This window comes from Nicotiana tomentosiformis, chromosome 7 (genome assembly GCF_000390325.3).
Source record: "Nicotiana tomentosiformis chromosome 7, ASM39032v3, whole genome shotgun sequence".
Taxonomy (NCBI): Eukaryota; Viridiplantae; Streptophyta; class Magnoliopsida; order Solanales; family Solanaceae; genus Nicotiana; species Nicotiana tomentosiformis.
In genome coordinates, this window is record NC_090818.1 from 115,432,864 (window position 1) to 115,459,131 (window position 26,268).

General features: G+C 41.9%; 2 protein-coding genes and 1 non-coding gene across 3 annotated transcripts; 1 reads left to right on the forward strand and 2 right to left on the reverse strand.

The window, feature by feature from the left end:
• Positions 1-2,768: 2,768 nt before the first annotated feature.
• Positions 2,769-3,713, reverse strand: LOC138896241 (uncharacterized). The gene is made up of 2 exons (XM_070181033.1): positions 3,260-3,713; positions 2,769-2,971 (listed from the first exon to the last, which is right to left on the reverse strand). The coding sequence occupies exons 1-2, from the start codon at positions 3,711-3,713 to the stop codon at positions 2,769-2,771; spliced, it is 657 nt and encodes a 218-aa protein (XP_070037134.1).
• A 3,956-nt stretch (positions 3,714-7,669) lies between these two features.
• On the forward strand, positions 7,670-7,776 carry LOC117274958 (small nucleolar RNA R71). Its single transcript, XR_004505116.1, has one exon. It is a non-coding gene; the product is annotated as a small nucleolar RNA R71 (small nucleolar RNA).
• Positions 7,777-7,812: 36 nt separating this feature from the next.
• Positions 7,813-8,229, reverse strand: LOC138896242 (uncharacterized). Its single transcript, XM_070181034.1, has one exon. It carries the CDS (start codon positions 8,227-8,229, stop codon positions 7,813-7,815), a length of 417 nt encoding a protein of 138 aa, XP_070037135.1.
• Between the last annotated feature and the right edge of the window lie 18,039 nt (positions 8,230-26,268).

The window sequence follows — 26,268 nt, forward strand, 5'->3', positions numbered from 1 at the left end:
AAACCAAATTAAGAACATACATTTTAAGGCCTTCTTACAAGAGTCAACAAATGAGCCTAAGCGTCACACTAAAGTAACCGCTATATTCAAGGCATTACGAAATTAAGGGATCCTATTCTAATTCTGCCCATAGCCCATAAGTTCCTAACTAAAAATAAAAAGCTAACTACATCCAATTCAAACAAAACCCTTGGAAAAGAACCGTGGTTTAAAGAAAAACCAAGGGGGAATTGATACACTACTACAAAAGAAAATCTTTTTTTGGTTTTATTTTTCCTTTCGAATTTAGTCCCTCAAGAAACCCGTCGAATGATATCCATCGTCGGGCCAAGTCAAAATTGATTTATACAAATAAACTACGAAACTATCTACATATAACATACAACAAAGTATCCCCCACCCCACACTTAAAAAGATGGCATGTCCCCATGTCATACAAAGTAAAGTAATGTAAGGTAAAGGAACTTCCCTAGTGGATCAGTCTTGATCGGAGACAGTACCAGGGTCGAGATGACATGCTCTCCCCAGCACATGCAACCAGCCCATGATTTTCTTTTCTGACTTCGCATTTTGGGTTGCCAAAGTATCAACTCTAGCCCCTAACTCCGTGACGGAAGTGCGCAGTCACGCCATGTCTTGTTCTAAGGCTGTCATCCGTGTACTCTGTCTGACCTGGTATGGTCCTTCAGCCACTGCAGCTTATTTCTGTGGGGGTGAGGCAGGTTCAACCTCCTCCTGCCCTTCATCGCCCTCTTCCGACTCATTAGAATCATCACTATGAATTTCCCCTGGTGCCACCGGGTCTTTCCCGATGGTCATTTTGTCTGCCCGAAACTTTGCTTCTTTCTTTACCATGCCATCCGCATTTGGGTTCTCAGGCACCCTTGCTACCCGGGACAATCTAGTGATCAGAGAGGGGAAAAAGAACCCATACCTCTTATGTGTTGAACGGACGAACATCTCAGACTGAATAACCTTGGCCACATCAAAGTCATGGCTATTCACGAAGCACCAGATCAAGGCAGCTCTCGGACCATTTACCTCCGTGGTTTTGTGGGACGGCAGCAAGCGACTGTTGATGATGTACAACCAGCACTTTCCTTCAAAAGTGAGTGAGGTAGAGTGTAGCTTCGATCCCGGCACAACCCACACTACCTCTTTGTCTTATGCACGGATAGTTCTGAAAAACCTGTTCCATGTGATGGGTTCTCTCCTGTAAGTATCATAGAAATCCTCCTCCCCATTGAATTCAGGCAATCGATACACTCTCCTGATGGATTCTATCGAGGCATCCACCCCCGTGTGTCGCACCGTGCATATTCTATCCTCATATTCGGGGCAGTTGGCATAGAAATCCTGAACAAGCATCAAGTTACCCTCCTCCGGCTCTTCGAAAAAGTTGTCCAATCTGCGCCTGATCAACTCCCGATACATATTAGGGCACTCATCCTAGAGGGACGTCCTGTCAATACCCCTTTCCGGTACAGGTTTTTTAGTGGCCTTCAAACTGAACGGTCTTGGGCAGCTCTGGAGACAAACTTGGTACGATCAAACTGAGCTGCACTGGTCGGTGCCCGTCCCCGAGATGAGCCTCCATGACCACTTGATGAGGCCCCGGTAGCGCGTCTCATCCTTGAAGGTTGTATGTTACCTACATAATAAATACTACTATCAGTGGAGAGTGGAATATGTGACCAATGACGGTTACTCAGACTTCACTTGCACAATTGGTCACAATTTATATTCAACACTCATTAAGGCAAATCAACAAACAGGTAGTGTGCATATGTTCCCCCCAAGTCACCCAAAGACCCAATTAGACTATCATTCCTCACAAACCCAATAATGGCTTCCCCCAAATCAACCAATTCAAATAGCCTCCATATACCACATATAAACCACAATCCAAATCCCAGACAAAAGCACCTATGATTTTACTACCCTATACATACAATAGCAAGGGAAAAAATTGAAAGAAAAAAAATTACTGAAAAGAAAAAAAGAAAAATACTAAGAAAGAGAAATAAAATCATGTACTTACTTGGAGATCTTGAGAAGAACGGAGGTTGGAGATTGGTTGAGTGGAGAAGAGAAGGAAGTAGAAGAGTCTTGTGTTTAAAGGAAAATATGGGGGAAGGGAGGGGTTTGGGTATTTGAGTTTTAGTTGTGGGGGGGGGGGGGGGGAAGGAGAAGGGTTTGGGGACTTGAAGTTAGGAAGGAAAGAAGAGATGTGAGGGAAGTGGGGGTGATGGGCGTTTAAGTTAGGGAAAATAAAAAAAAGTTTTAACTAAAAATTAAAACAAACTTACTTGGACATGCCGCATATCCGCGCCCAGATCCGCGGTCCAATCCGCGGCCTCGAATTCTGGGCAGAGGGGGACCAAAAATCCGTGCCCCAATCCGCGGTCCAATCCGCGGCCGTGGATGGGGGATAGAACACAGGCCAAAATCCGCGGCCATATCCGCGGTCCAATTCGCGGCCGTGGATCTCCGTCTCCAACCAAGTTTTGTCTTTGCCGCATTTTTACCTATTCCTGGGTTAATTTCAACCCCCGAATCCTTCCGATGCACATAATTTTTGCCCTGCATAGTAGTAGATCGGTCAAAGTCATTCAAAATCAATTGCAATAACCAAAGTAATAAAATAATGGGTTACCTCCCAAAAAGCGCCTAAGTTAGCGTCGTGGCACGGCGATTTACAACAAACCATGAGTTGCCTCCCAGGAAGCACCTGATTTAACGTCGCGGCATGACGCATGCTTTCATTATCACTCCTCGTTTGCGTAATGGGGCTCTTCCAAAGTTATCACCATTTTATTCCCTTTCTCTTCGACCATTCCAAGGTTATGTTTCAACCTTTTCCCATTTACCGTGAACTTGTTTGTCCCATCTTCGGTCTCAATCTCTACAGCTCCACTTGAGAACACTTGCACCATTCTGAAGGGTCCTGACCATCGGGACTTCAACTTACCTGGAAACAATTTCAATCTCGAGTTGTATAACAACACTAGATCTCCGGGCTTGAAGTTCCGATCTAAGATGTGCTTATCATGGATCATTTTCATCTTTTCTTTGTATAATCTAGCATTCTCAATTGCATGGAACCTAAATTCCTTGAGCTCATGTAACTCAGTGACTCTGCTGGTGCCTGCGGTCTCTATATCCAAATTCAACTGCCGCAGTGCCCAAAGTGCTTTATGTTCGAGCTCTACCGGAAGGTGGCATGCCTTTCCAAACACCAACTCTTATGGTGACATACCAATTGGAGTTTTGAATGTTGTGCAGTATGCCCATAATGCATCATCCAGCTTCTTCGCCCAATCAGTCCTTGTTGCATTCACTGTATTTGTCAGGACACTTTTAATTTCTCTATTGGACACTTCAACTTGCTCGCTCGTCTGTGGGTGGTACAGTGTTGCTATTTTGTGGCGAACTCCATACTTTTCTAATAGACGTGCGAACGCTCTATCGCAAAAATGGGTTCCAGCATCACTGATTATAGCTCTCGGGGTGCCAAAACGTGTGAAGATATTTTTCTTTAGGAAACTTGTTACCCCTATTGCATCATTGGTTGGGAGAGCCACCGCTTCAACCCACTCGGAGACATATTCAACCGCTACCAATATATATTTATTACCATACGAGATGACGAACGACCCCATAAAGTCGATCCCCGACATGTCAAAAACCTCTACCTCTTGAATTGTGGTCATCGACATCTCGTGGCGGTGAGATATGTTGCCTGTCCTTTGGCATTCATCGCAATTTTTGACCCAAGCATGGGTATCCTTGAACAGGGTAGGCCAATACAATCCCGATTCCAGCACTCTTGCTGCTGTTCGGATTCCTCAAAGTGTCCACCATATGGTGAAGCATGGCAAGCCTGCAAATTAGAAGGTTGATCTTTCTCGGGGATACACCTCCGGATCATGTTATCTACACATATTTTAAACAATAGAGGTTCATCCCAATAATAGGCTCGACAATCACGGAAGAACTTTTTCTTTTGAATTGAGGAGAGTTCATAAGGTACAATACCGCTTGCTAAATAGTTAGCAATATTAGCATACCATGGCGTCTCCTCCATTGTCACAGCAAGTAACTGTTCATCCGAAAATGTCTCTGTTATGTCTTCAACCTCCATTCTCTTTTCAGCTCCTTCCAATCTTGAGAGGTGGTCTGTTACTTGATTGTCCGTCCCCTTTCTGTCACGAATTTCTAGATCGAATTCTTGTAGCAAAAGAACCCAGTGAATCAAGCGTGGATTTGACTCCTTCTTTGCAATCAAGTACCCAATTGCTGCATGGTTAGTATAAACAATAACTTTTGAACCAATTAAGTACGACCTGAATTTGTCTAAGGCAAACACTACAACCAGCATTTCCTTTTCCATTACAGTGTAATTGTGCTGTGCACCGCTGAGCGTCCTACTTGCATAGTAAATCAGGTGCATTATTTTGTCTTTGCGTTGCCCCAAGACTGCTCCTATAGCATAATCACTGACGTCACACATGAGCTCGAATGGTTGCTCCCAGTTGGGTGCCACTATGATGGGTGCAGTCACCAATCTCTTCTTCAGCTCCTCAAAAACCAACCTGCAATCATTAGAAAACACAAAGGGCTGATCCTTTTCAAGCAGCTTACATAAGGGGTTAGCAATTTTGGAAAAATCTTTAATGAATCGCCTATAGAACCCGGCGTGCCCAAGGAAACTTCTCATTGCCTTTACCGAAGTAGGCGGTGGCAGCTTCTCAATCACATCAACCTTGGCATGGTCGACTTCAATGCCCTTGCTGGACACTCGATGCCCCAACACTATTCCTTCTTGTACTATAAAATGGCACTTTTCCCAATTCAGTACCAGATTTGTCTCTACACATCTTTTGAGCACTCTTCTTAAGTTGTGAAGACAATCTTCAAATGAATCCCCCACCACGGAGAAATCATCCATAAACACCTCCATAATATCCTCCACCATGTCAGTGAAAATGGCTAACATGCACCACTGGAATGTAGCCGGTGCATTGCAAAGTCCAAAGGGCATTCTCCGAAAGGAAAAGATGCCATATGGACAAGTAAAGAATGTTTTCTATCTGTCTTCTAGGGCTATTGAGATCTGGTTATATCCCGAGTATCCATCCAAGAAATAGAAGTGGGACCGCCCATCTAACCTGTCCAACATTTGGTCAATTAAAGGCAATGGGAAATGGTCCTTTCGAGTGGCTGTCTTCAGTTTCCGATAGTCCATGCAAATCTGCCACCCTGTGACTGTACGAGTCAAGATCAACTCATTATTCTCATTTTTTACGACCGTCATTCCTCCCTTTTTTGGCACACATTGGACAGGACTGACCTAGTTGCTGTCAGAGATGGGGAAGATGATACCCGCATCCAACCACTTGATCACTTCCTTCTTTACTACTTTCTTCATATTCGGGTTCAACCGTCGTTGATGCTCCCTGAAAGGTTTGTGCCCCTCTTTCAGAAGAATCTTGTCCATGCAAAAGGTTGGGCTGATACCCTTTATGTCTGCCATGGTCCAACCAATGGCAATCTTACATTCTTGAAATACCTGCAATAGTTTCTCTACCTGCACAACTAGCAAACAAGATGATATAATAATAGGCAAAGTAGAATTAGGCCCCAAGAAAGCGTACCCGAGGTGGGTTGGAAGCGGTTTCAAGTCCAGATGTGGTGGCTCCTCTATTAATGGTTTTGCAGGTGGTGTTGCTCTCTCTTCCAAGCGTAGGGGCTCGAACTGAGGTTCCCTTTTCCAGAATCCTTGACATTCGAGACCCATGATCCACTCTGCCAACCCTTCACCGTCCATCTCTTCCAAATTTATCAAGCATGCTTCTAGTGGATCCTTGACATTAAGGGTCTCATTCTCTTCTTGCAGTATCACATCCACGGCCTCCACTAGTGAGTAGTTTGCAAATTCACTGGGTCTCCTTATGGATTTTTGAATGTTGAATATTATTTCTTTATTGTTCAACCTCATTTTCAACTCTCCAATCTCACAATCAATTAATGCTCTCCCAGTGTCTAAGAATGGCCTTCCCAGAATGATGGGTATCTCTTCATCCACCTGACAGTCAAGAATAACAAAGTCTGCAGAAAATACGAATTTCCCCACTTGCACAAGTACATCATCAAGAATTCATGTCGGTCTTTTGACTGTGCGATCGGCCAGTTGCAGCAACATTGCGGTCGGTCTAGCTCTGCCAATGCCCAATTTTGTATAGATTGCCAAGGGCATCAAGTTTATGCTGGCTCCCAAGTCACACAATGCTTTAGCAAAAGCATAACTCCCAATTGTGCATGGGATAGTGAAGCTACCTGGATCAGACACCTTTTGGGTCATATGTCTTGTCACTACCGCGCTGCAGGTCTGTGTCAGAGTTACAGTGGACAGGTCCTGGAAGTCAAATTTCCGCGACATCAGGTCCTTCATCATTTTTGCATACCCTGGCATTTCCCTCAAAGCATCCATCAATGGAATATTCAATTGAATCTGTCGAAGCATTTCCATGAATTTCCTGTATTGATCATCTTTCTTTTGTTTTGCCAGTCTCTGAGGGAATGGTGCAGGAGTCAACCTCTGTCCACTACTTGATGTCTTTTCTTTGTTGGAAGCTTCTGGCATAATAGGGGCCACCTGTTCTGAGACTTGTTCACCATCCTTCTCCTTACCCTTGTCAACCTGTGCTTGTTCAATTACAACCTCGGTGAGCTCTGCTGACTCATCTGCCTCTAATGTAACTAGCGTAGTTGGCGTAGTCTCTCTCGTAAATTGAGCAACTTCTTGCTCTCTGTCTAAATCTCTTCCATTACTGAGACTCACTGCCATTAGCTGATTTGGGTTCTGTTCCTTTGGGTTAATATTTGTATCTGCAGGCAATGTTCCTTGGGGCGATTGTTCAAGGCCATAGATAGTTGTCCCAGTTGAGTTTCAATGCCTTTGATTGCTGAATCATTTGCTGCTAATGTTTCTTGCATCTTACCATTTGTTCCAATGAGTTGTTGCAGCATACCCCTGATTTCTACCATGTTGTCCTGTTGTTGATGAGGTGGTTGGTAGGCCAACTGTTGCTGGTGCTGGTGATTATAGCCCTGTTGCCTTTGATAAGGCACAACTTGACCTTGTGGTCGTGCGCCTCCAGAATTGGGGTTGTGTTGTGGCAGGTTGGGTCTGTACTGCTGGTTTGGTGCTGGTCCCTATTGTTGCCCACCTTGCCTCTGACCTCCAAAATTATTGACATAATTAATGTCTTCTCTGAAGCCCTGGTTGTCATTCTCTCCACTCCACGAGCACACATATGACTGGTTTATGCAAGGAGAGCACAATCCTTCATTTGTTGTATCAACAATGTGCACTTGCTTTGTACCCATCTCATCAATTTTCTTTGTCAGTATGCTCATCTAAGTCATGAGAGTGGCTATGTTCTCTGCATGAAAATTGTTTGGGTCAAGAGCAACAAAATGCACTATTGGTGTAAGTGTCATACCTCTAGCCATCCAGCCTGAATTTTGAGCCATCTTGACAAGAAGAATCTTGCACTCTGTGAGTATCTTGCTAAAAAATGCACCCCCAGCTGAAGCATCTACATTGGCCTTCAAACTATCTGCTAAACCCATGTAGAATCTCTGTCCCAGCATCTGATCTCGAATGCCATGGTGTGGACACTTCACTATCATACCCTTGAACCTCTCCCAGGTTTCTTGCAAGGTCTCAGTTGGTTATTGCCTGAACTGCAATATCTCATCAATCTGCCTTGCAGTCTTATTGGGAGGATAAAACTTGTTTAAGAACTATTTGACTAATTCTTCCCAAGTGGCAATGGAGTTTATTGGGAGCGAATTCAGCCAAGTTTGAGCCTCTCCAGTCACAGAGAATGGAAACAGTAATATCTTGATGGCTTCAGGAGTCACATTCGGCTGTCTTTGGGTCACACATATTGGTAGGAAATTCTTCAGATGTTGTTGTGGGTCTTCAATGTATGACCCGGAGAACAGCCCCTTATTTTGCAACAGATGTAGCATATTGTTGGTGATATGGAATGTCTCTACTTGTATCTGAGGTACAGCAATGGCGGTGGCTAAGTTATCAACAGTTGGTTGTGCCCAATCATAAAGAGTAGCTTCTGGCACAAGAGGTGCCACCACTCCATTGTTTGGGTCAACCCGATTATTCCGATTGTTTTCATTGACATCGTCCACGTTGTCCATTTTAATTTTGAGTGTGTGTATTTGTTGTAACTGTTTGTTATTCTTGTTGGCTCGATTAAATGCCCTGAATGCTTTCTCGGGGTCTGAGAGTCCTTCAAAAAGTTCACCAGTCCTCGAAGAGCTTCTAGGCATATACCTGAGTCACACGAGAATTCAAACGTGAGAATTTCAATGGAAAAATTTAAACAGTAAGAAATTGATCTAAACTAAGAATCCTAGCAATTCTTCTAAGTTGTAATAAATAACACCGTTAGTTCCCCGGCAACGGCGCCAAAATTTGATCACGCCCAACTATGCTTTGTAAAAAGGACTAAGCGGTTGCTGCAAATATAACCCGGTTCAAGTCCGGAGTCAAATCCCACATGGAACTAACCTATTTACTACAACTTTAAATAATGCTAATGATAAGCTCAGACAACTTCCGGATGCAAGAGTTTTATGAATAATCAGTGGAATTTATTTAGCTAAGGAAAAATGACAATAAAATTAACAATAATCAAGACTAAAATTGAATTCAAGGGTAAAAGGATCTAGGGCTATTAATTTCCCCAATTTTCGGATTAATTCTTAACTCTTTAGCTATAATCTTGCCGTAATACTCTATGAGGATTATGAGTTCCGGGCTACCGTAATTATCTCTCGATCAATTACGATAATTTACTAGAAGCATTCTTTCGAACTACTCTAGTTAACAATTTATACAACTCAGAATTATCCCACCAAAGCTTCGTTATTTCTAACCCTACTTTTAAATTCAAGTAATTAATCTCTTAACTTACCCAAAAGTGGTGTTGTTCAACAACAATCTAACCAAGTGTTCTTTCTCAAGAAACACAAGGTAACTAGACACGATTAATCAAGGGCCCTTCCAATTAACCACAATACAATACGTAGTTGAACAATCATAGAACAACACGGCTCAATTATAACAAAAATAGAGTCAAGACTTCATCCAACAATTGGTTCCATCAAACCTAGATAATAGATTTAGCTACTCATAATAATGGAAAACAAATCATTAAAATAATTCATAATCAACAAATAGAAGTATGAAGAAGAAGATGAAAACTCTTAGGAAATTATCCGTCTTCTCTCCCTTGTTCTTGCCTCTAAAATCTTCTAAAACCAGCTATCTCCGACTTTTGGGCGAGTTTAGGATTCATATAGGTTTAGGTTAGTTGCCTAGGAAATTACTAAATTAACCCTACGTGTTTGACTTTCGTCCGCGGCCGAGGATTCGACCGCGGATCTGGCCGCGGATTTCCACTGCCTCACTGCCTTGAGTTTGCGGACTAATTCGGGGCCCACTTCGCGGCCGCGCACCTGGAGGGGTCGTCTCGCTTGCTTTTCTTGCTCCTTTTCGACCTGGCTAACCTTCGATTGGCCTTTCACACTCCATGTTGACTCCAAAATACTCGTTAGCTCCCTTCTAGCTCGGAGTAGCTCCTGCAAAGCATCAAATTCTTAATTAGATCATTTTGTTAACTTTTAGCATTCAAATATCAATAAAGTGCGGCTAAATTAGAGTGTAACTAGTGTCTAAATTGCATAAATATAGCCTACTATCAACTACGAAAGAGTGCTCTCCCCCGAGAGAGTACTTTTTTGTGCTATTATATGCATGGCTGAGTCGATTCGTACGACACTACGATGAGACGACCTGAGCAAGTAGGGTCTATGATACTTGCCGCTAGGTACATAACCTAGTTGACCTTCTTGTGTCGGTGATGGTATAGTACTCCCAGTGAAAGGTAAGGATGATTTCCTTATGTTTAGGCCTAAGGAGGCGAAAGTGATTTCGATGACTTAAAGAAAATGGAATGATTTTGTACGATTTTATCCAAAATCTTGGATTGATGTAAATATTTTAAAAGTTTATATTGTGGGTTATATTTCACTTGGTTGTTATTGATAAAATATTGGTGCATTATTAATTGATAAAATTTCTTATCGTTTTATATCAAATATTGGTGCATTATTGTTTATAAAGTTTGTCCCAAGAACTTAAGTTAGAGAGAGTCTATGACACTTATTGAGTACCGGTGTTTAGGGCCCCCTCCAGGTCCCTGCTTACTTTACATATTTCAGGATGATGTATGATACGTGGCATGTGGTCAGGCTAGGATGACTCTCTTTCCGAGGTATTATGAAGCACCACTTTTATTTCTTGGTAGCTATCATGTTCTTCCTTATTTTATTTTGTTGGAACTAATCCAACCGTTGGTTCTATTCTTTGGTATATAGGCTCCATTGATAGTTATGAAAGGTTGTAATAATGGGGTTGTAAACGACATGGATGAAAGTATATTAATTTTACTTAGTCTCATTGTTATGATCATGAAAGACATTATGTATGATTTTGAATTGGAAAATATTTTATCATTTAACTTGAAAATGTATATGATTTTCAAGGAGCTTCCGCAGTTAAATTGCTTTTCATGCTTATGATTTGGGTGCATCACGTGGTTTGGTTCGCTCGGGTTGGGTAGTGTGCCGGGTGCCGGTCACATGGATTTTGGGTTGTGACAAACTTGGTATCAGAGCACTAGGTTCTAAGTCGAGTCCTAAGAAGTCTATGGAGCCGTGTCAAGTAGAGTCCCTCTTATAGGTGTGTTGCCGGCCACACTTATATCGGGGAGGCTACAATGACATCTGGGGAGTTTCATTTTTTTTCATACTCTATATCGTGCGTTTGTGACTGAAATGAGAGTACAGATTCTCGATCGTATTGATTTCCTATTGAGGAAGATATTGAATTGATGACAATGAATCTCAATGTTTAAGTTATAATACGAGACGTTTGGGCTAATAGCCAGAAAGTGTCAGATTTGTTCAAAATGGAAGGTTAAGTTTAGAATAGATTGGGACTGATACAGTCAACACGTATGACTTTGGTGAATAAGAATTATCAGTCGAATACTGAGAAATCATGGAAGAAAATAAGGTGATAATGTCAGCTAGTATTGTGAGGATGGTGTCCTAACTTATAAAGAATTTTACTAAAGGATACTAATAAGGGCACTTATGTTAGGCCCTAGATTTCAATTCAAGATCGTTGGTCAAGATGTTGGAGGGACTGTTTACTAAGGTAATCACCATTAACGAGTTTAGCAAAGGTACAAAAACAAAATATTGTAAATGAAGATGTTGCATCTTAAATTATCATGACAAGATATAGAGAGGTGATATGGATCTAATGGATAAGTGAATGTGAATCATTCAAGTTTGTGGTAAACATAGTATGACTCATAAGAAGTTTGGCATAGTTAAGACAATGTCAATAATGACCAAAGACACATTTCCAAAAGAAAAAGGAAAAAAACTTTCTTGATCATTCGAAAAGGGAATGTGTATACGGTAAAAATCGGTTAGTCCTACGTACGAACTGGTTTAAATGGTAATACATTGGATCGGAGAAGCGTCTTCATAGTTTCAGGTTGAGGTCCGAAATCAGGTCACCAAGCTTCGAGCCCGAAGGACCGATCAATGTCGAGCTCGATGTTATTATCAAGCTCGAATCCAAGTCAAACTATGATGCAAAGTAAAGTTATTGAGCTTATGATTCAGAGACCGACCAACACTGACCCCGAATCAATAAAGGGATCCGAGTCAGAATCAAGCTCGAGTCAAGATCGAGAGCTCGAGTAAGATCGAAAACTCGAGTCGATATCGAGCTCATATACAAGAGCCATTGCAATCCCACTAGAGGAGAGAATCCTGGCAGGAATTGTGGAAAAACTGATTTATCACGGGTCTCCCACTATGTATTTTTAATTATATCTAAAAATAGGATCCTCCATTATAAAGAGGATGGCTACATTTCTGTAAAAGACAGTTCTTTGCTTACATTGTAACTCAAGCACCATATTCTCCTATATTCAAGAGTTATTCTTTTAAGCTTCATAAATTTATTTATCTTGCTGAGTCCTAAAAATCATCTTCTTTCCAACCTTGTTTATTTTGCATTCTTTGCAATCCATATTTGATATTTCTATTTATCCTTACGATTTGTATTAATCTATACCGCATATCCTTAGAACTACGTACAAATTCAACTCTATCCATTTTTTGGGTAAACAGTTTGGCGCCCACAGTGGGGCTAAGGATAACAGTGGTTATTTGATACGAATCTGCAAAAACACACCGTTTTACGCTTGTTTTCGAAAGTATCTTGGATTTCGGATTAGCAACGACCAACTATCAATCAAATGGCCTTACCTATCGACAACGAAGCTGGTCTTCAAGATGAGAACAACACCTTGACACCCAGTACCGAAATACCACTTGTCAACGCCGTTAGAGCTCGAATCGAATTGCCGATAGACATCAATTCGTATGTGGCCATTGAGGCGAACCTACATTCTGAACCTGAAAATAGCATTTATGGTGGCACTCGGTCTGCAGCTCGAGATACCATAACGTCGAGGAAAACGGCGTCAGCTTGCGTATGATTTTCAAAATGTTGCAAGCTCAACAGGCAGCAATAGCTCAGATGCAGAGTCAAACCCAGATACCTAGTAGACTGGAGCCCAGTCAACCCCGAGAAATCGCACATACAACGGAACTAGCTATAGTGAAATCAAATGACTAGGAGTCGGGGACTAATCCCGAAATTGCTAAGATGTTCGAAGAACTGACCAAACGAATAGAATCGGGAGAAAGGAGGATCGAAGCAAACGACAAAAAGGTGGAAACGTACAACTCCAGGGTTGATTAGATCCCGGGGGTACCACCAATATTGAAGAGCTTAGATTTCAAAAAATTCATAAAAAAGCATTTTCCCCCAAGCGCGGCTCCTAAACCGATCCCAAAGAAGTCCCACATGCCCGAGATTCCTAAATATAACAGAATTACTGACCCCAACGAACATGTCACCCCATACACATGTGCCATCAAAGGGATCGATCTAGAGGATGATGAGATCGAATCCGTATTATTGAAGAAATTCGGTGAAACCCTGTTAAAGGGAGCAATGATATGGCATTATAATTTGCCGTCTAATTCTATCGATTCTTTTGCTATGCTTGCGAATTCCTTCGTAAAAGCACATGACGGGGCCATAAAAGTCGAGACCAGGAAGTTAGACCTGTTTAAGGTAAGACAAAGGGATAACGAGATGCTAAGGGAGTTCGTGTCTCGTTTTCAAATTGAACGAATGGATCTACCCCCAGTCACAGATGATTGGGTTGTTCAGGCTTTCACTCAAGGTTTGAACGAACGAAGTTTGACGGCTTCATATCGGTTGAAGCATAACCTGATCGAGTACCCGACTATCACTTGGGCCGACGTACACAATCGCTACCAATCAAAAATTAGAGTCGAAGATGATCAGTTGGGGTCTGAACCCGCTGCTCGAAGGGATATCAATCGAGAACAAGGTCTGATCAGGGATCGATACCGACTATATAACGGAAACCACAGAATCAATGAATCGAGACGTAACCCTAGACAAAGCAACAAAAGAAGTGATAAAGGTCAAGGGTCTCGGGGGCTGATGAACATAAGTGGGTTCGACAGGCCTACCGGATCTAAGGAAGTGCCTCGGTTATCGGAGTATAACTTCAGCATTGATGCATTCGCCATCGTGTCGGCTATTAGACGCATCAAAGACATTAAATGGCCTCGACCCATGCAGACCGATGGCCACAGAACGGAAGATTGCAGGCAACTAAGAGAGGAGGTAGCCCGGTTATTCAATGAAGGACACCTTCAAGAATTTTTAAGCGACAGGGCGAAGAACCATTTCAAAAACAGGGATTTTGGCAAACAAAACGAACAAGAAGAACCACAGCACGTCATCCACATGATCATCGGCGGCGTCGATACCCCTCAAGGGCCGGTGCTTAAACGCACTAAGACATCGATTGTGAGGGAAAAGCGATCTCGAACTCAGGATTACGCACCCATAGGAACTTTGTCCTTCAATGATGAAGATGCAGAAAGAGTCATACAATCTCATAACGATGCACTAGTAATATCCATACTTATGAATAAAAACTAAAGTTAAGCGTGTGTTAATTGATCCAGGTAGCTCGGCCAACATCATTAGATTGATGGTTGTAAAACATCTCGTTTACAGGACCAGGTCATACCCGCAACCCTGGTTCTAAACGGATTCAATATGGCATGTGAAACCACCAAAGGTGAGATAATTCTGCCGATAAATGTGGCCGAGAGCATCTAGGAAATGAAGTTCCACGTAATCGAAGGCGACATGAGGTACAACGCCCTTTTTGGAAGGCCATGGATCCACAACATGAGAGTTGTACCTTCGACCCTACACCAGGTTCTTAAATTCCCAACATCAAGGGGAGTCAAAACAGTGTACGGAGAACAACCGGCCGCAAGAGAAATGTTTGCCGTCGAGGAAGCAAATCTGATATACTCGCCTTCGCCAATAAAGGGATCGGGCTCAAAAGGGGAACAAGATGCCAAATAGCAATCACATACATCAGCTTTAACCCAACCAGAATACCAGAAGATCGATGAAGATGATGAACAAAGGATCCCTCGATCCTTCGTGCTTCCCGACGATTCCGACGCTACCCAATCAACAATTGAAGAGTTGGAGCAAGTCATACTAATCGAGCATTTGCTCAAACCAAAGGTATACCTAGGAACGGGATTAACCCCCGAACTCAAGAAAAGGCTTATTCAATTTCTTATCGATAACATGGATTGTTTTGCTTGGTCCCATTTAGATATAACAGGGATCCCATTGGATATAATGACGGATCGGCTAAGCTTGGACCCTAGGTTCCAACCGATAAAGCAAAATATAAGGCCCCAATCTGAGGTAAAGCACGCATTCATAAAGGACGGGGTAGCTAAACTTCTCAGAATAGGGTCCATTCGGGAGGTGAAATATCCCGAATGGTTAGCCAATGTAGTTGTAGTCCTTAAAAAAGGGAAAAAATTTAGAATGTGTGTAGATTATAAGGATTTAAACAGGGCATGTCCCAAAGATTCTTTTCCACTGCCTAACATCGATCGCATGATCGATGCTACGGCCGGCCACGAGATCCTTACTTTTCTCGATGCCTATTCCGGGTATAATCAAATCCAAATGAACCTGGAAGACAAGGAAAAGACTTCATTTGTCACCAAGTATGGAACATATTGTTATAATGTGATGCCCTACGGGCTAAAAAATTCATGAGCTACTTACCAACGCCTAGTAAATAAAATGTTCGAGGAACAAATAGGCAAATCAATGGAAGTTTATATTGATGACATGCTAGTTAAGTCCCTGCGTGCAGAGGACCATTTGTCTCATTTGTAGGAAACATTCGAGATTTTAAGAAAATACAACATGAAGCTCAACCCCAAGAAATGTACTTTTGGGGTCGGGTCGGGCAAGTTCCTCGACTTCATGGTATCAAATCGGGGGATCGAGATTAACCCCGATAAAATCAAGGCCATCGAAGACATCGCCATCGTGGACAACGTAAAAGCCGTGCAGAGGCTAACGGGACAGATTGCTGCCTTAGGCCGATTCATTTCAAGATCGCCAGATCGAAGTCACAAATTTTTCTCTCAACTCAAAAAGAAGAACGATTTCGCTTGGACCTCGGAATGCCAACAAGCATTAGAGGAATTAAAACGTTATCTATCGAGCCCACCACTGCTTCATACTCCAAAAACAAACAAAAAATTTTGCTTGTACTTGGTAGTATTGGAAATCGCTGTAAGTGGTATCCTAGTTCGAGAAGAGCAAGGTACGCAATTTCTCATTTATTATATAAGTCGAACCTTAGAGAAGCAGAAACTAGATATCCACAGTTAGAAAAATTGGCACTTGCATTGATAAGCGCCTCTAGAAAGTTAAGACCATACTTTCAATGTCACCCCATATGCGTATTGACCACTTACCCACTCCGTAATATTTTACATAAGCCCGAACTATCAGGCCGATTGGCCAAATGGGCCGTCGAACTCAGTGGGTACAATATCGAATATAAACCCCGTATGACCATCAAGTCTCAAATTTTAGCAGACTTCGTGGCCGATTTCACGCCGACCTTCGTACCCGAAGTTGAAAAAGAACTCTTATTGAAATCGGGTACATCATCGGAGGTATGGACCCTTTTTACGGATGGGGCTTCAAACATGAAAGGGTTCTGGGCTAGGCATCATTTTAAAACCACTCACGGGTAACACTATTAGGCAATCTATCAAAACTACTAGGTTGACTAACAACGAGGCCGAGTATGAGGCCATGATTGCAGGTCTCGAGCTAGCTAAAAGCTTGGGAGCAGAAGTCATTGAAGCCAAGTATGACTCTTTGCTGGTGGTAAATCAAGTAAACAAAACCTTCAAAGTTCGAGAAGATAGAATGCAAAGGTATTTGGGCAAACTGCAGGTCACTTTGCACCATTTCAAAGAATGGACTTTACATCATGATCCACAAGAACAAAACAGCGAGGCTGATGCACTTGCAAATTTGGGATCATTGGTCGAGGAAGGCGAGATAAGCTCGGGGACTGTCGTTCAACTTTCGAGATCTGTGATCGAAGAAGGTCATGTCGAGATAAATTCTACAAGCTTAACCTGGGATTGGAGGAATAAGTATATTGAATACTTAAAGAATGGAAAGCTCCCATCGGACCCTAAATATTTGAGGGCCCTACGAACCAAAGCTGCTTGATTCACATTAATTACAGATGGAACATTATACCGAAGGACATTCGATGGACCATTGGAAGTATGCTTAGGTCCAGGAGACACCGAATATGTCCTACGTGAGGTGCACGAGGGCACTTGTGTAAATCACTCTGGTGCCGATTCATTAGTCCGAAAAATAATCAGGGCAGGGTATTATTGGATCGATATGGATAAATATGCAAAGGAGTTTGTTCGAAAATGTGACAAATGTCAAAGGTTTGCACCAATGATACATCAGCCCGGAGAGCAACTTCACTCAGTCCTATCCCCATGGCCATTCATGAAATGGGGAATGGATATCGCCAGACCTCTGCCATCGGCCCTATGTAAAGCTAAGTTCATTTTATTTATGACTGACTATTTCTCTAAATGGGTTGAAGCACAGGCGTTCGTGAAAGTAAGAGAGAAAGAGATTATAGACTTTATCTGGGATCATATCGTATGTCGATTCGGGATACCCACCGAAATAGTGTGTGACAATGGGAAATAGTTTGTCGGCAGCAAAGTGACAAAATTCCTCGAAGACCACAAAATAAAAAGGATATTATCAACACCGTATCACCCCAGTGGGAACGGACAAGACGAATCAACGAACAAAACTATCATTCAAAACCTAAAGAAAAGCTAAACGACGCTAAGGGAAAATGGAGAGAAATCCTACCCGAAGTTCTTTGGGCATATCGAACAACATCAAAATCTTGTACGGGGGCAACCCCGTTCTCCTTAGTATATGGCTCCGAAGCCTTGATTCCAGTCTAAGTCGGGGAACCCAGTGTCAGGTTTCGATATCCAACAGAAGAGTCAAATAACGAGGCTATGAACACTAGCCTCAAATTATCAGATGAAAAACGAGAAGCTTCTCTCGTCCAATTGGCCGCCCAAAAGCAGCAAATTGAAAGATACTACAATCGAAGAACCAAGCTTCGCCATACTCAGTACCCAAAATCCAAATGAAGGAAAACTAGGACCGAACTGGGAAGGACCTTATCGGGTTCTCGAAAACATCGGAAAAGGATCATACAAGTTCGGTATTATAAACGGCAAACAACTATAGATCAATTGGAATGCGTCACACCTAAAGCGATACTACTGCTAAGGTACGACCCTCCCATATTCGTTTATATTTCGAAACTAACCCTTGCAGGAGTCCGATCAGGAGCTACGATGGATCCTTCAATACGAAGCCCTAGGTCTGAAAGCACGCGTTGCACTCTTTTTCCCTTAGACCGATTTTATCCCAAATGGGTTTTTTCGGCAAGGTTTTTAATGAGGCAACCATTGATCGTGCTAACTTAGAAACAATTCGACAGTATCCGAGGCCTCTTTACAATCGACCTCGAATACTGGGGGCATTAGCCCCTCAAATATATCAAGTTCGCTGCAAGAAAGTTACTTCATAATAACAGGGTTCCGATAGGAAATATTGTAAGAGACAAATGGTCAAAACGAACCATGCTATTGTAGTTGGCCCGAGCCCTGACACAAAACATGGACACATGTATAATGACTTGCAAAGAAAAATTTCTACTTTACCGATATCTTATATCCAAGAAAGATTCCCCTATTTCGAGATTTATTATGCAAACAGGCTTAAGGTAAATCAACAAGTTCGAGCAACACTCACTCAACTATAAAGCCCAAAGGCTACAGCAACTAGAGTTCGAGCAACCATTCTCACTCGGGGACGATCTACTAAGCCTACAGGCTACATTATTTTGAGATTGAAATCACTCACTCGACTATTAAGTCTGCAGGCTACATTACTCCGAGTTCGAAATCTATCACTCGACTATTAAGCCTACGGGATACATTACTCCGAGTTCAAAATCTCTCACTCAACTATTAAGCCTACGGGCTACATTACTTCGAGTTCGAAATCATTCACTCGATTGTTAATCCTACGAGCTACATTACTTCGAGTTCGAAATCACTCACTTGACTATCAAGCCTACGGGTTACATTACTTCGCGTTCGAAATCACTCACTCGACTATTAAGCCTACGGGCTACATTATTTCGAGTTCGAAATCACTCACTCGACTATTAAGCCTACAGGACACATTATTTCGAGTTCAAAATCACTCACTCGACTATCAAGCCTACGGGCTACATTACTTCGAGTTCGAAATCACTCACTCGACTATTAAGCCTACAGGCTACATTACTTTGAGTTCGAAATCTCTCACTAGACTATTAAGCCTACGGGCTACATTACTTCGAGTTTGAAATCTCTCACTCGACTATTAAGCCTATGGGCTACATACTCGAAATCACTCACTTGACTATTAAGCCTATAGGCTACATTACTTTGAGTTCAAAATCTATCACTCGACTATTAAGCCTACGGGCTACATTACTTCGAGTTCGAAATCTCTCACTCGATTATTAAGCCTACGGGCTACATTACTTCGAGGTCGAAATCACTCGCTCGACTATTAAGCCTACGGGCTACATTACTTCGAGTTTGAAATCACTCACTCGACTATTAAGCCTACGGGCTACATTACTTCGAGTTTGAAATCTCTCACTCGACTATCAAGCCTACGGGTTACATTACTTCGAGTTCGAAATCACTCACTCGACTATCAAGCCTACGGGCTACATTACTTTGAGTTCGAAATCACTCACTCAACTATTAAGCATGCGGGCTACATTACTTCGAGTTCTAAATCACTCACTCGACTACTAAGCCAATGGGCTACAATACTTCAAGTTCGAAATCACCAAGCCTACGGGCTACATTACTTCGAGTTCGAAAACGCTCACTCGGATATAAAGGCTACGAAGTCCGAATTCAATCAAATTGCCTAAAGCCTTATGAAAACATTCATAAGGCATGAATAAAATGAAACCTTCACAAGACAGAAAATAAAATAGAGGAAAGACGGGAGAAGAAAAGATATTTGTATATATTTACGAGATTATTTACATGATTGTTTGCAACATCCGAAATAGAAACCAAGGGACTAAGTTTCTTGGTTATCCCCGGGGGCGGTCTATTCTCCATCGGGCTCCTCCCTGCTCTCGGACCTGCTCTTGCTTCCATCATCGTCATCATCATCATCATCATTAAAAACCAAGGCTTTAGCATCGGCTTTGAGCTCCTTAGCCCTTTTTATCTTTTCAGTGAGGTCGAAACCTTGAGCGTGGATCTCCTCGAGGGTCTCCCTCTGAGATCGACACTTAGCAAGTTCAACAACCCAATATGCTCGAGTGTTGGCAGTCTCGGATGCCTCTCTTACTTGTACCTGAGCAGCTTCAGCATCGACCCGATAAACGGCCATGAATGCATTCGCATCGGCCTTTGCCTTTTCGACATCAGATTCGGCCTTAGCAAGTTCAGAGGCCAACCGAGCCTCGAGCTCCTCTATTCTTCTTTCTTGAACCGAGATTTTATCCTTTATACTTTGAAGTTGGTTTTCGGCCGATGACAATTGGGCTCGAGCAGCCTCTTTCTCTGCAGCAAAGCGATCCATACCTTCTTTCCACTTCAAGGACTCCTCTTTTATGACATCAACCTCCTCACGGAGTTTCCCGATCATCACAATTTTCTGCTGCAGCCATGAGACCGAAAGATTAGCCATCGTTCCGTTATCGAGCCCATAGGCTTTTAAAAGTATCATTACCTGCTCAGACAGATTGGTCTGATCTTGATGAGCCTTGGCCAACTCAGCTCGGAGGTCTTTGATTTCCTCCCCCATTTGCCCTAAGAGGAGTTTAAGGGAGTTCCTCTCCTCCGTGACCCGTTGAAGATCGGTCTCGAACTGATGCAGCTCAACTCGAGACCGAGAACATGCTTCTCGATGAACCGCCACGGCCTGCGAAGAAGGAAGAAAAGAATTTAGGAAAGAATAGCGAAACATGAAAAATAATATCAACAAAGGGAGTTAAGAGCTTACCCGATTCAGAGCTAGCTGCACTTCACAAAGAAGGCCCGACACATCACTAGGGCCAGCAACATCCTCGACCCCGGTAAACAGATCACAGAAAGGGTCCTCCCCTTTATGAGACCGGCTCATATCGAGGGCTCCCAAAGCTTGGGCTTCCCGAATAGCCCCTTCGTAAAAAGCAGGAAGAGTGGGCGAATCTCCGATTACTATTGCCCCAGGCGACTCGCTTGGGGCGTTCACCTCAGTTCGGAGAACTTCAGGACCGGTCCATTCCGATGTACCGACCATTTGTTGACTTCGGTAGGAAGCATCCTCGATCTCTAATGACTCGGGGACTTTGCCTGAACCTTCCTCCGATATCTCCTCGGTTCGGGGTGGAGCCTTATGAATCACCGTCGACTCAGCCGCCTTTGGGGCATCGGTGCTTTTCTTCATTCGGGCCGCCAGCGCGGACCCGTCGTTTTCTTATTCTTCGTCGTCTTCATCCCTTAGATGCAGAACTGATTCTACGATCAAGGAAATGGTACTGTTTTTGGGCTTACGAGTCGTCCTCTTCTTTGATTTTGGATCTTCGGGAACGGAGGCCCTTTTCCTCTTATTATCCTTCACCGGCTCTAGAACGGACACCAAAGCCTCTTCCTCGACGGACGAGGGCCTCAAAACCGCATCATTGCCCACACCTACATACGGGAAAATTTATTAAAAGTATATGAAAAGCATCTCGTTCGAACTACCAAAAATTTTGAGAAAGGGGCTTACCATGATTTTTGGCCTCCCATCGGCCCTTTGACAAGTCACGCCATGAGCGCTCGGCGTATGTAGAGGTCGAAACCAGATCCCATACCCAGTTCTTGAGATCAGGAACTGCGCCGGGCATCCAGGGAACCATTGCATCACAAAAAGGGGATATCAGTGCGAAAAGAAATGAAAAGGCAAAATAGTAGGAGATAACATCAGAATTACACTTACGCTTCATGTTCCACTCCTCGGGAAAAGGCATCTTTTCAGTTGGAATCAGGTCCGAAGTCCTTACTCGAACAAACCTGCCCATCCAACCTCGATCCATGTCCTCGTCTATGCTTGAGAACAGAGCCTTGGTAGCTCGACGCTGAAGTTTTATTAACCCTCATCGAAAAAGGCGAGGACGGTACAATCAGATGAGATGATCGAGGGTGAAAGGCATCCCCTCGATTTTGTTCACGAAGTATCGGATCAAAATAACGATCCACCAAAAAGAAGGATGAATCTGGCCTAGGGTTATTGGGTATTTACGACAAAAATCTATGCTAACAGGATCGAGGGGACCTAAAGTGAAAGGGTAAGTGTACACACTTAAAAACCCTTTCACGTGAGTAGTAATATCCTCTTCGGGAGATGGTACTACCACTTCTTTGTTCCCCCTGTTACAATCTTTTTTTATCTGCACGATATTTTATCGAACAAATATATCCCGAAACGGGCTCACATCGGCCGGGAATCGGCGAACCTTTATCAAGTTTGAAATCGGAGGTAAGAATACATGCCGCCGGAACGCACTCCTCAGGCCGTGGATTCACCGGCGTTTTGTCGGCGGCGGATTGGGAAGAAGAAGCTTTTTCTTTTTAGGGGACTGTTTTTGATGTCTTCACCATTTTTGGATTTAAAGAAGGTGATAAAGATTTGGTGGTTTTTAAGAAGAATTTTGTAGAAAAGAATCACAGATCTACGAATGAACTTAGAAGAGACGGAAAGGAACTTAGAAAATTTGGAATATTGAAGACGTAAAAGTGATAAATGGTAAAAGGAAGGGCTATTTATAGATTGAAGCAATGGCAGTTCAATATCAGCGGTGACCGACCACCTTCTGACGCGCATTAAATACCTTGGGAAGCTAAACTGAGTGACATCTATCACGTACGTCATGGTCGGGCTCGATGCAAACGTCAGCTTATATCTGATCGAGCCGTTGTGAAATCATGTCGTTTCTCGCTACATCCTTCCCGAAAAATGAGGGGATTATCTATATACGATAAAAACTGGTTAGTCCTTCGTATGAACTGGTTTAAATGGTAATACATTGGATTGAATAAGCGTCTTCATAGTATCAGGTTGAGGTCCGAAATCAGGTCACTAATCTTCGAGCCCGAAGGACCGATCAATATCGAGCTCGATGTTATTATCAAGCTCGAATCCAAGTCAAACTATGATGCAAAGTAAGGGTATCGATCTTATGACTCAGAGACCGACCAACACTGACCTTGAATCAATACAGAGATCCAAGTCAGAATCGAGCTCGAGTCAAGAGCGAGAGCTCGAGTCAAGACCGAAAACACGAATCGATATCGAGCTCATAGACAAGAGCTGATGTAATCCCACTAGAGGAGAGAATCCTGGCAGGAATTATGGAAAAGCTGATTTATCATGGATCTCCCACTATATATTTTTAATTATATCTAAAAGTAGGATCCTCCACTATAAAGAGGATGGCTACATTTCTGTAAAAGACAGTTCTTTGCTTACATTGTAACCCAAGCACCATATTCTCCTATATTCAAGAGTTATTTTTTTTAATCTTCATAAATTGATTTATCTTGGTGAGTCTTAAAAATCATCTTATTTCCAACCTTGTTTATTTTGCATTCTTTGCAATCTATATTTGATATTTCTATTTATCCTTACGATTTGTATTAAGCTATACCGCATATCCTTAGAACTACGTACAAATTCAACTCTATTCATTTTTCGGGTAAACATAATGTTACAGGATAAGGGACATGAACCTTAATTATACTAGATACTGGGTTCCTCTTAGCATGATAGGTGTAACACCCCGTAAAATTTTGAAGAGTTTTAAGACCATTAAGAAGATTGGCGGGTGCTAATTATATTAATTCGGGTATGAACAAGGCTTATAATTTGAATGATATCAATTGATAATGATAATATATGTATGAGGTGCATTAAGAATGGTTTATGGTCTAAGAAGATCCCTAAAGCTAAGTCAAGTTGAAACTTTTATGATGGGATAAAGTTTCAAGTGAGTTCGCACAAGACCTAACTTCAAACGATAATATCTCTCAAGATATGAAGCTTTATATGGTGTATAACCTATCCCACGAAGCGTATATGTGTCTAGTTTCTAATGCTTCAAATCGTTTATCATTTGAAGATTCCTACAAGAAGTTATGATGTTTTTACTAAAATATGGCAGAACAGCTACGCGAGTCTTGCGTAGCCTATGCAGCATAGCAGTGTAGCCTACGCACCATTGCGTAGGCAAATCCAGTAGCTTCAAGGGTCATTTTAAGAGCTGAAAGCGTGGGTTTAGAGAGAGAATGGTTTAGTTCTTCATCTTGGAAGGGATTTCTAGAGAGAAGGAGGAGCTCTTCCACTATGGATACACTTCAAGGTAAGTTATTTTAGTACAATGATGATTATATAACATCATTTAGTGATGATACTAACATTATTATGGATCAAGTCCATAGGAAATGAGTTGAATATTCAAGAACACCAAAAAGAGAAAAAGTTAGATTCTACCACCAAGAGTTAATCCCTTCACTTGAGCTTCATATATATATATGTCATATTAGAGTATGTGTAGCATGTTTATGAGTTTTATTTGAAGTTGTAATGGGATATTGTATGAACCCTAATGGAGGGTCTTGAAAATGATATTTTGGGAAAAGAAGAAGATGAATAGTGATGAATTGATATAAAATGAATTGTTTTGAGTTTTTAATGATTTCAATAGACTTGATAACTTAATTGATAAATGAATTGAATAGGGAATCACCATTTTGACAAGATACAACACTAGTTCTTGAAATGAGTATTCTTGAACATAGGGTTTTGTTGCATAAGACAATGAATAGTGACTTAATGATGTTGGGTAATTTACATAGTATTATTAATGACTCCAAATGAGTATTAAATGATAAGAATGGAATTGAATAGGCTAATAGACGAGCCTATAGGATAATTTGGGATGGTTGAAGGCTTGTTGCCGAATTATAAAGCCTAAATGGATATTTATGAATCTTTTCGTATTTATTTTTATGTAGTTGGGATATCTAATGGTAGGTATTGAATTGTGGGTGATATTTGGACATTTTAATCAATTAGAGCATTGTAGTATTTTTGGAGCTTGAAGATTTGAGGGTCGAGTTGAGGTCGGATTTCGGTAAAATTGGTATGGCTAGACTCGTGGTTGAATGGGCTATCGGATTTTATAAATTTTATCGGGTTCCGAGACGTGGGCCCCACGGGTGATTTTTGAGGTGTAATTTCGGATTTTGTGAAAAAATTAGTATTTTGATATTGAATTAATTCCTATGATTTTGTGGACTGAATCAAATTAATTGTGGCTAGATTCGAGCCGTTCGGAAGTTGATACGCGCAAAATAGAATTTCTGGAGCATTGTTTAGCTTGCTCGACATTGGATTCGTCTTGTTCAAGGTAAGTAACTCTTCTAATCTTGGAGATGAGGGTATGAACCCCGAATATATGTATTATTTTAATTATTTGGAGGTGACGCACATGCTAGGTGACGGGCATGTGGGCATGCACTATAGAAATTGTGACATAATTGGTTCCGAAAAATTTTGTAGTTAAATAATCTTGGCATTTTCTATGTAGTTTTATGTGTTAAAGAAATTGAGCTGAGAATCATATTGAAAATCATGTTGAGACTGTGCTAGTATTATTGAGACCCACAGAGGTCATATTGCTATTAAATTATTTGTTTAAAATGAAATTTCATACTCAGTCATGTTCATTTATTTCATATTATCTCAGTCTCTATTGCTATTTATTGATTCATCATATCATCATTTTGGGCTAATTTCATGACATTGTGAGCCCGAGAGACTGGAGAGATTGATGACTGAGTGAGACCAAGGGCCTGATTGTGAGGATAATTATGGGATTGGGCTGCACGCCGCAGCAGGCCAGATTGACTTATTATAGCACGTGAGTTGTCCGTGCGGATCCAGATATTGAAACTATAACACGTGAGTTGTCTATGTAGCACGTGAGTTGTCTGTGCAGAATATAGAGCTTGGACTGAAGGAATCCCTCCGGAGTCTGTACACACCCCCAGTGAGCGCAGGTACATACTGAGTGCGAGTGCCGAGCGATTGGGAGGATTGAGTGACTGTGAGGACTGAGTGATGGGGAGGACTGAGTTAATTGATACTCTGAGAGTATGCATATGAGTTCATCTTTGAGATACATTGCATTGACATATGCACATGACATATATGTAAAGAGATGTATTTTTCCTCATGCTGTACGATATTACATCATTCATGATTTCTCACACATTTTGGCAGATAGGCATAGTGATGCATTTGTTTTACACTGGTTATTTGGAAAGAAAAATGAAATATCTTATTTATTATTGAAAGGATTTTGGAAAAATTACTGTTTTCAAACTTATTCATATTTTTGGCAACTCCGGTAAACGATTTGGGTTTTCATTGATGTACTTGAAAGGCAGAACTAT

Bases quoted from the DNA above. Each gene is read 5' to 3' on its own strand.
- LOC138896241 (XM_070181033.1), bottom strand. From the start codon at position 3,713: ATGACCACAATTCAAGAGGTAGAGGTTTTTGACATGTCGGGGATCGAC. The intron at 2,972-3,259 runs GTATGTCACCAT...AATTGTTTCCAG, and splicing joins AACATTCAAAACTCCAATTG to GTAAGTTGAAGTCCCGATGG.
- LOC138896242 (XM_070181034.1), bottom strand. From the start codon at position 8,229: ATGGACAACGTGGACGATGTCAATGAAAACAATCGGAATAATCGGGTT.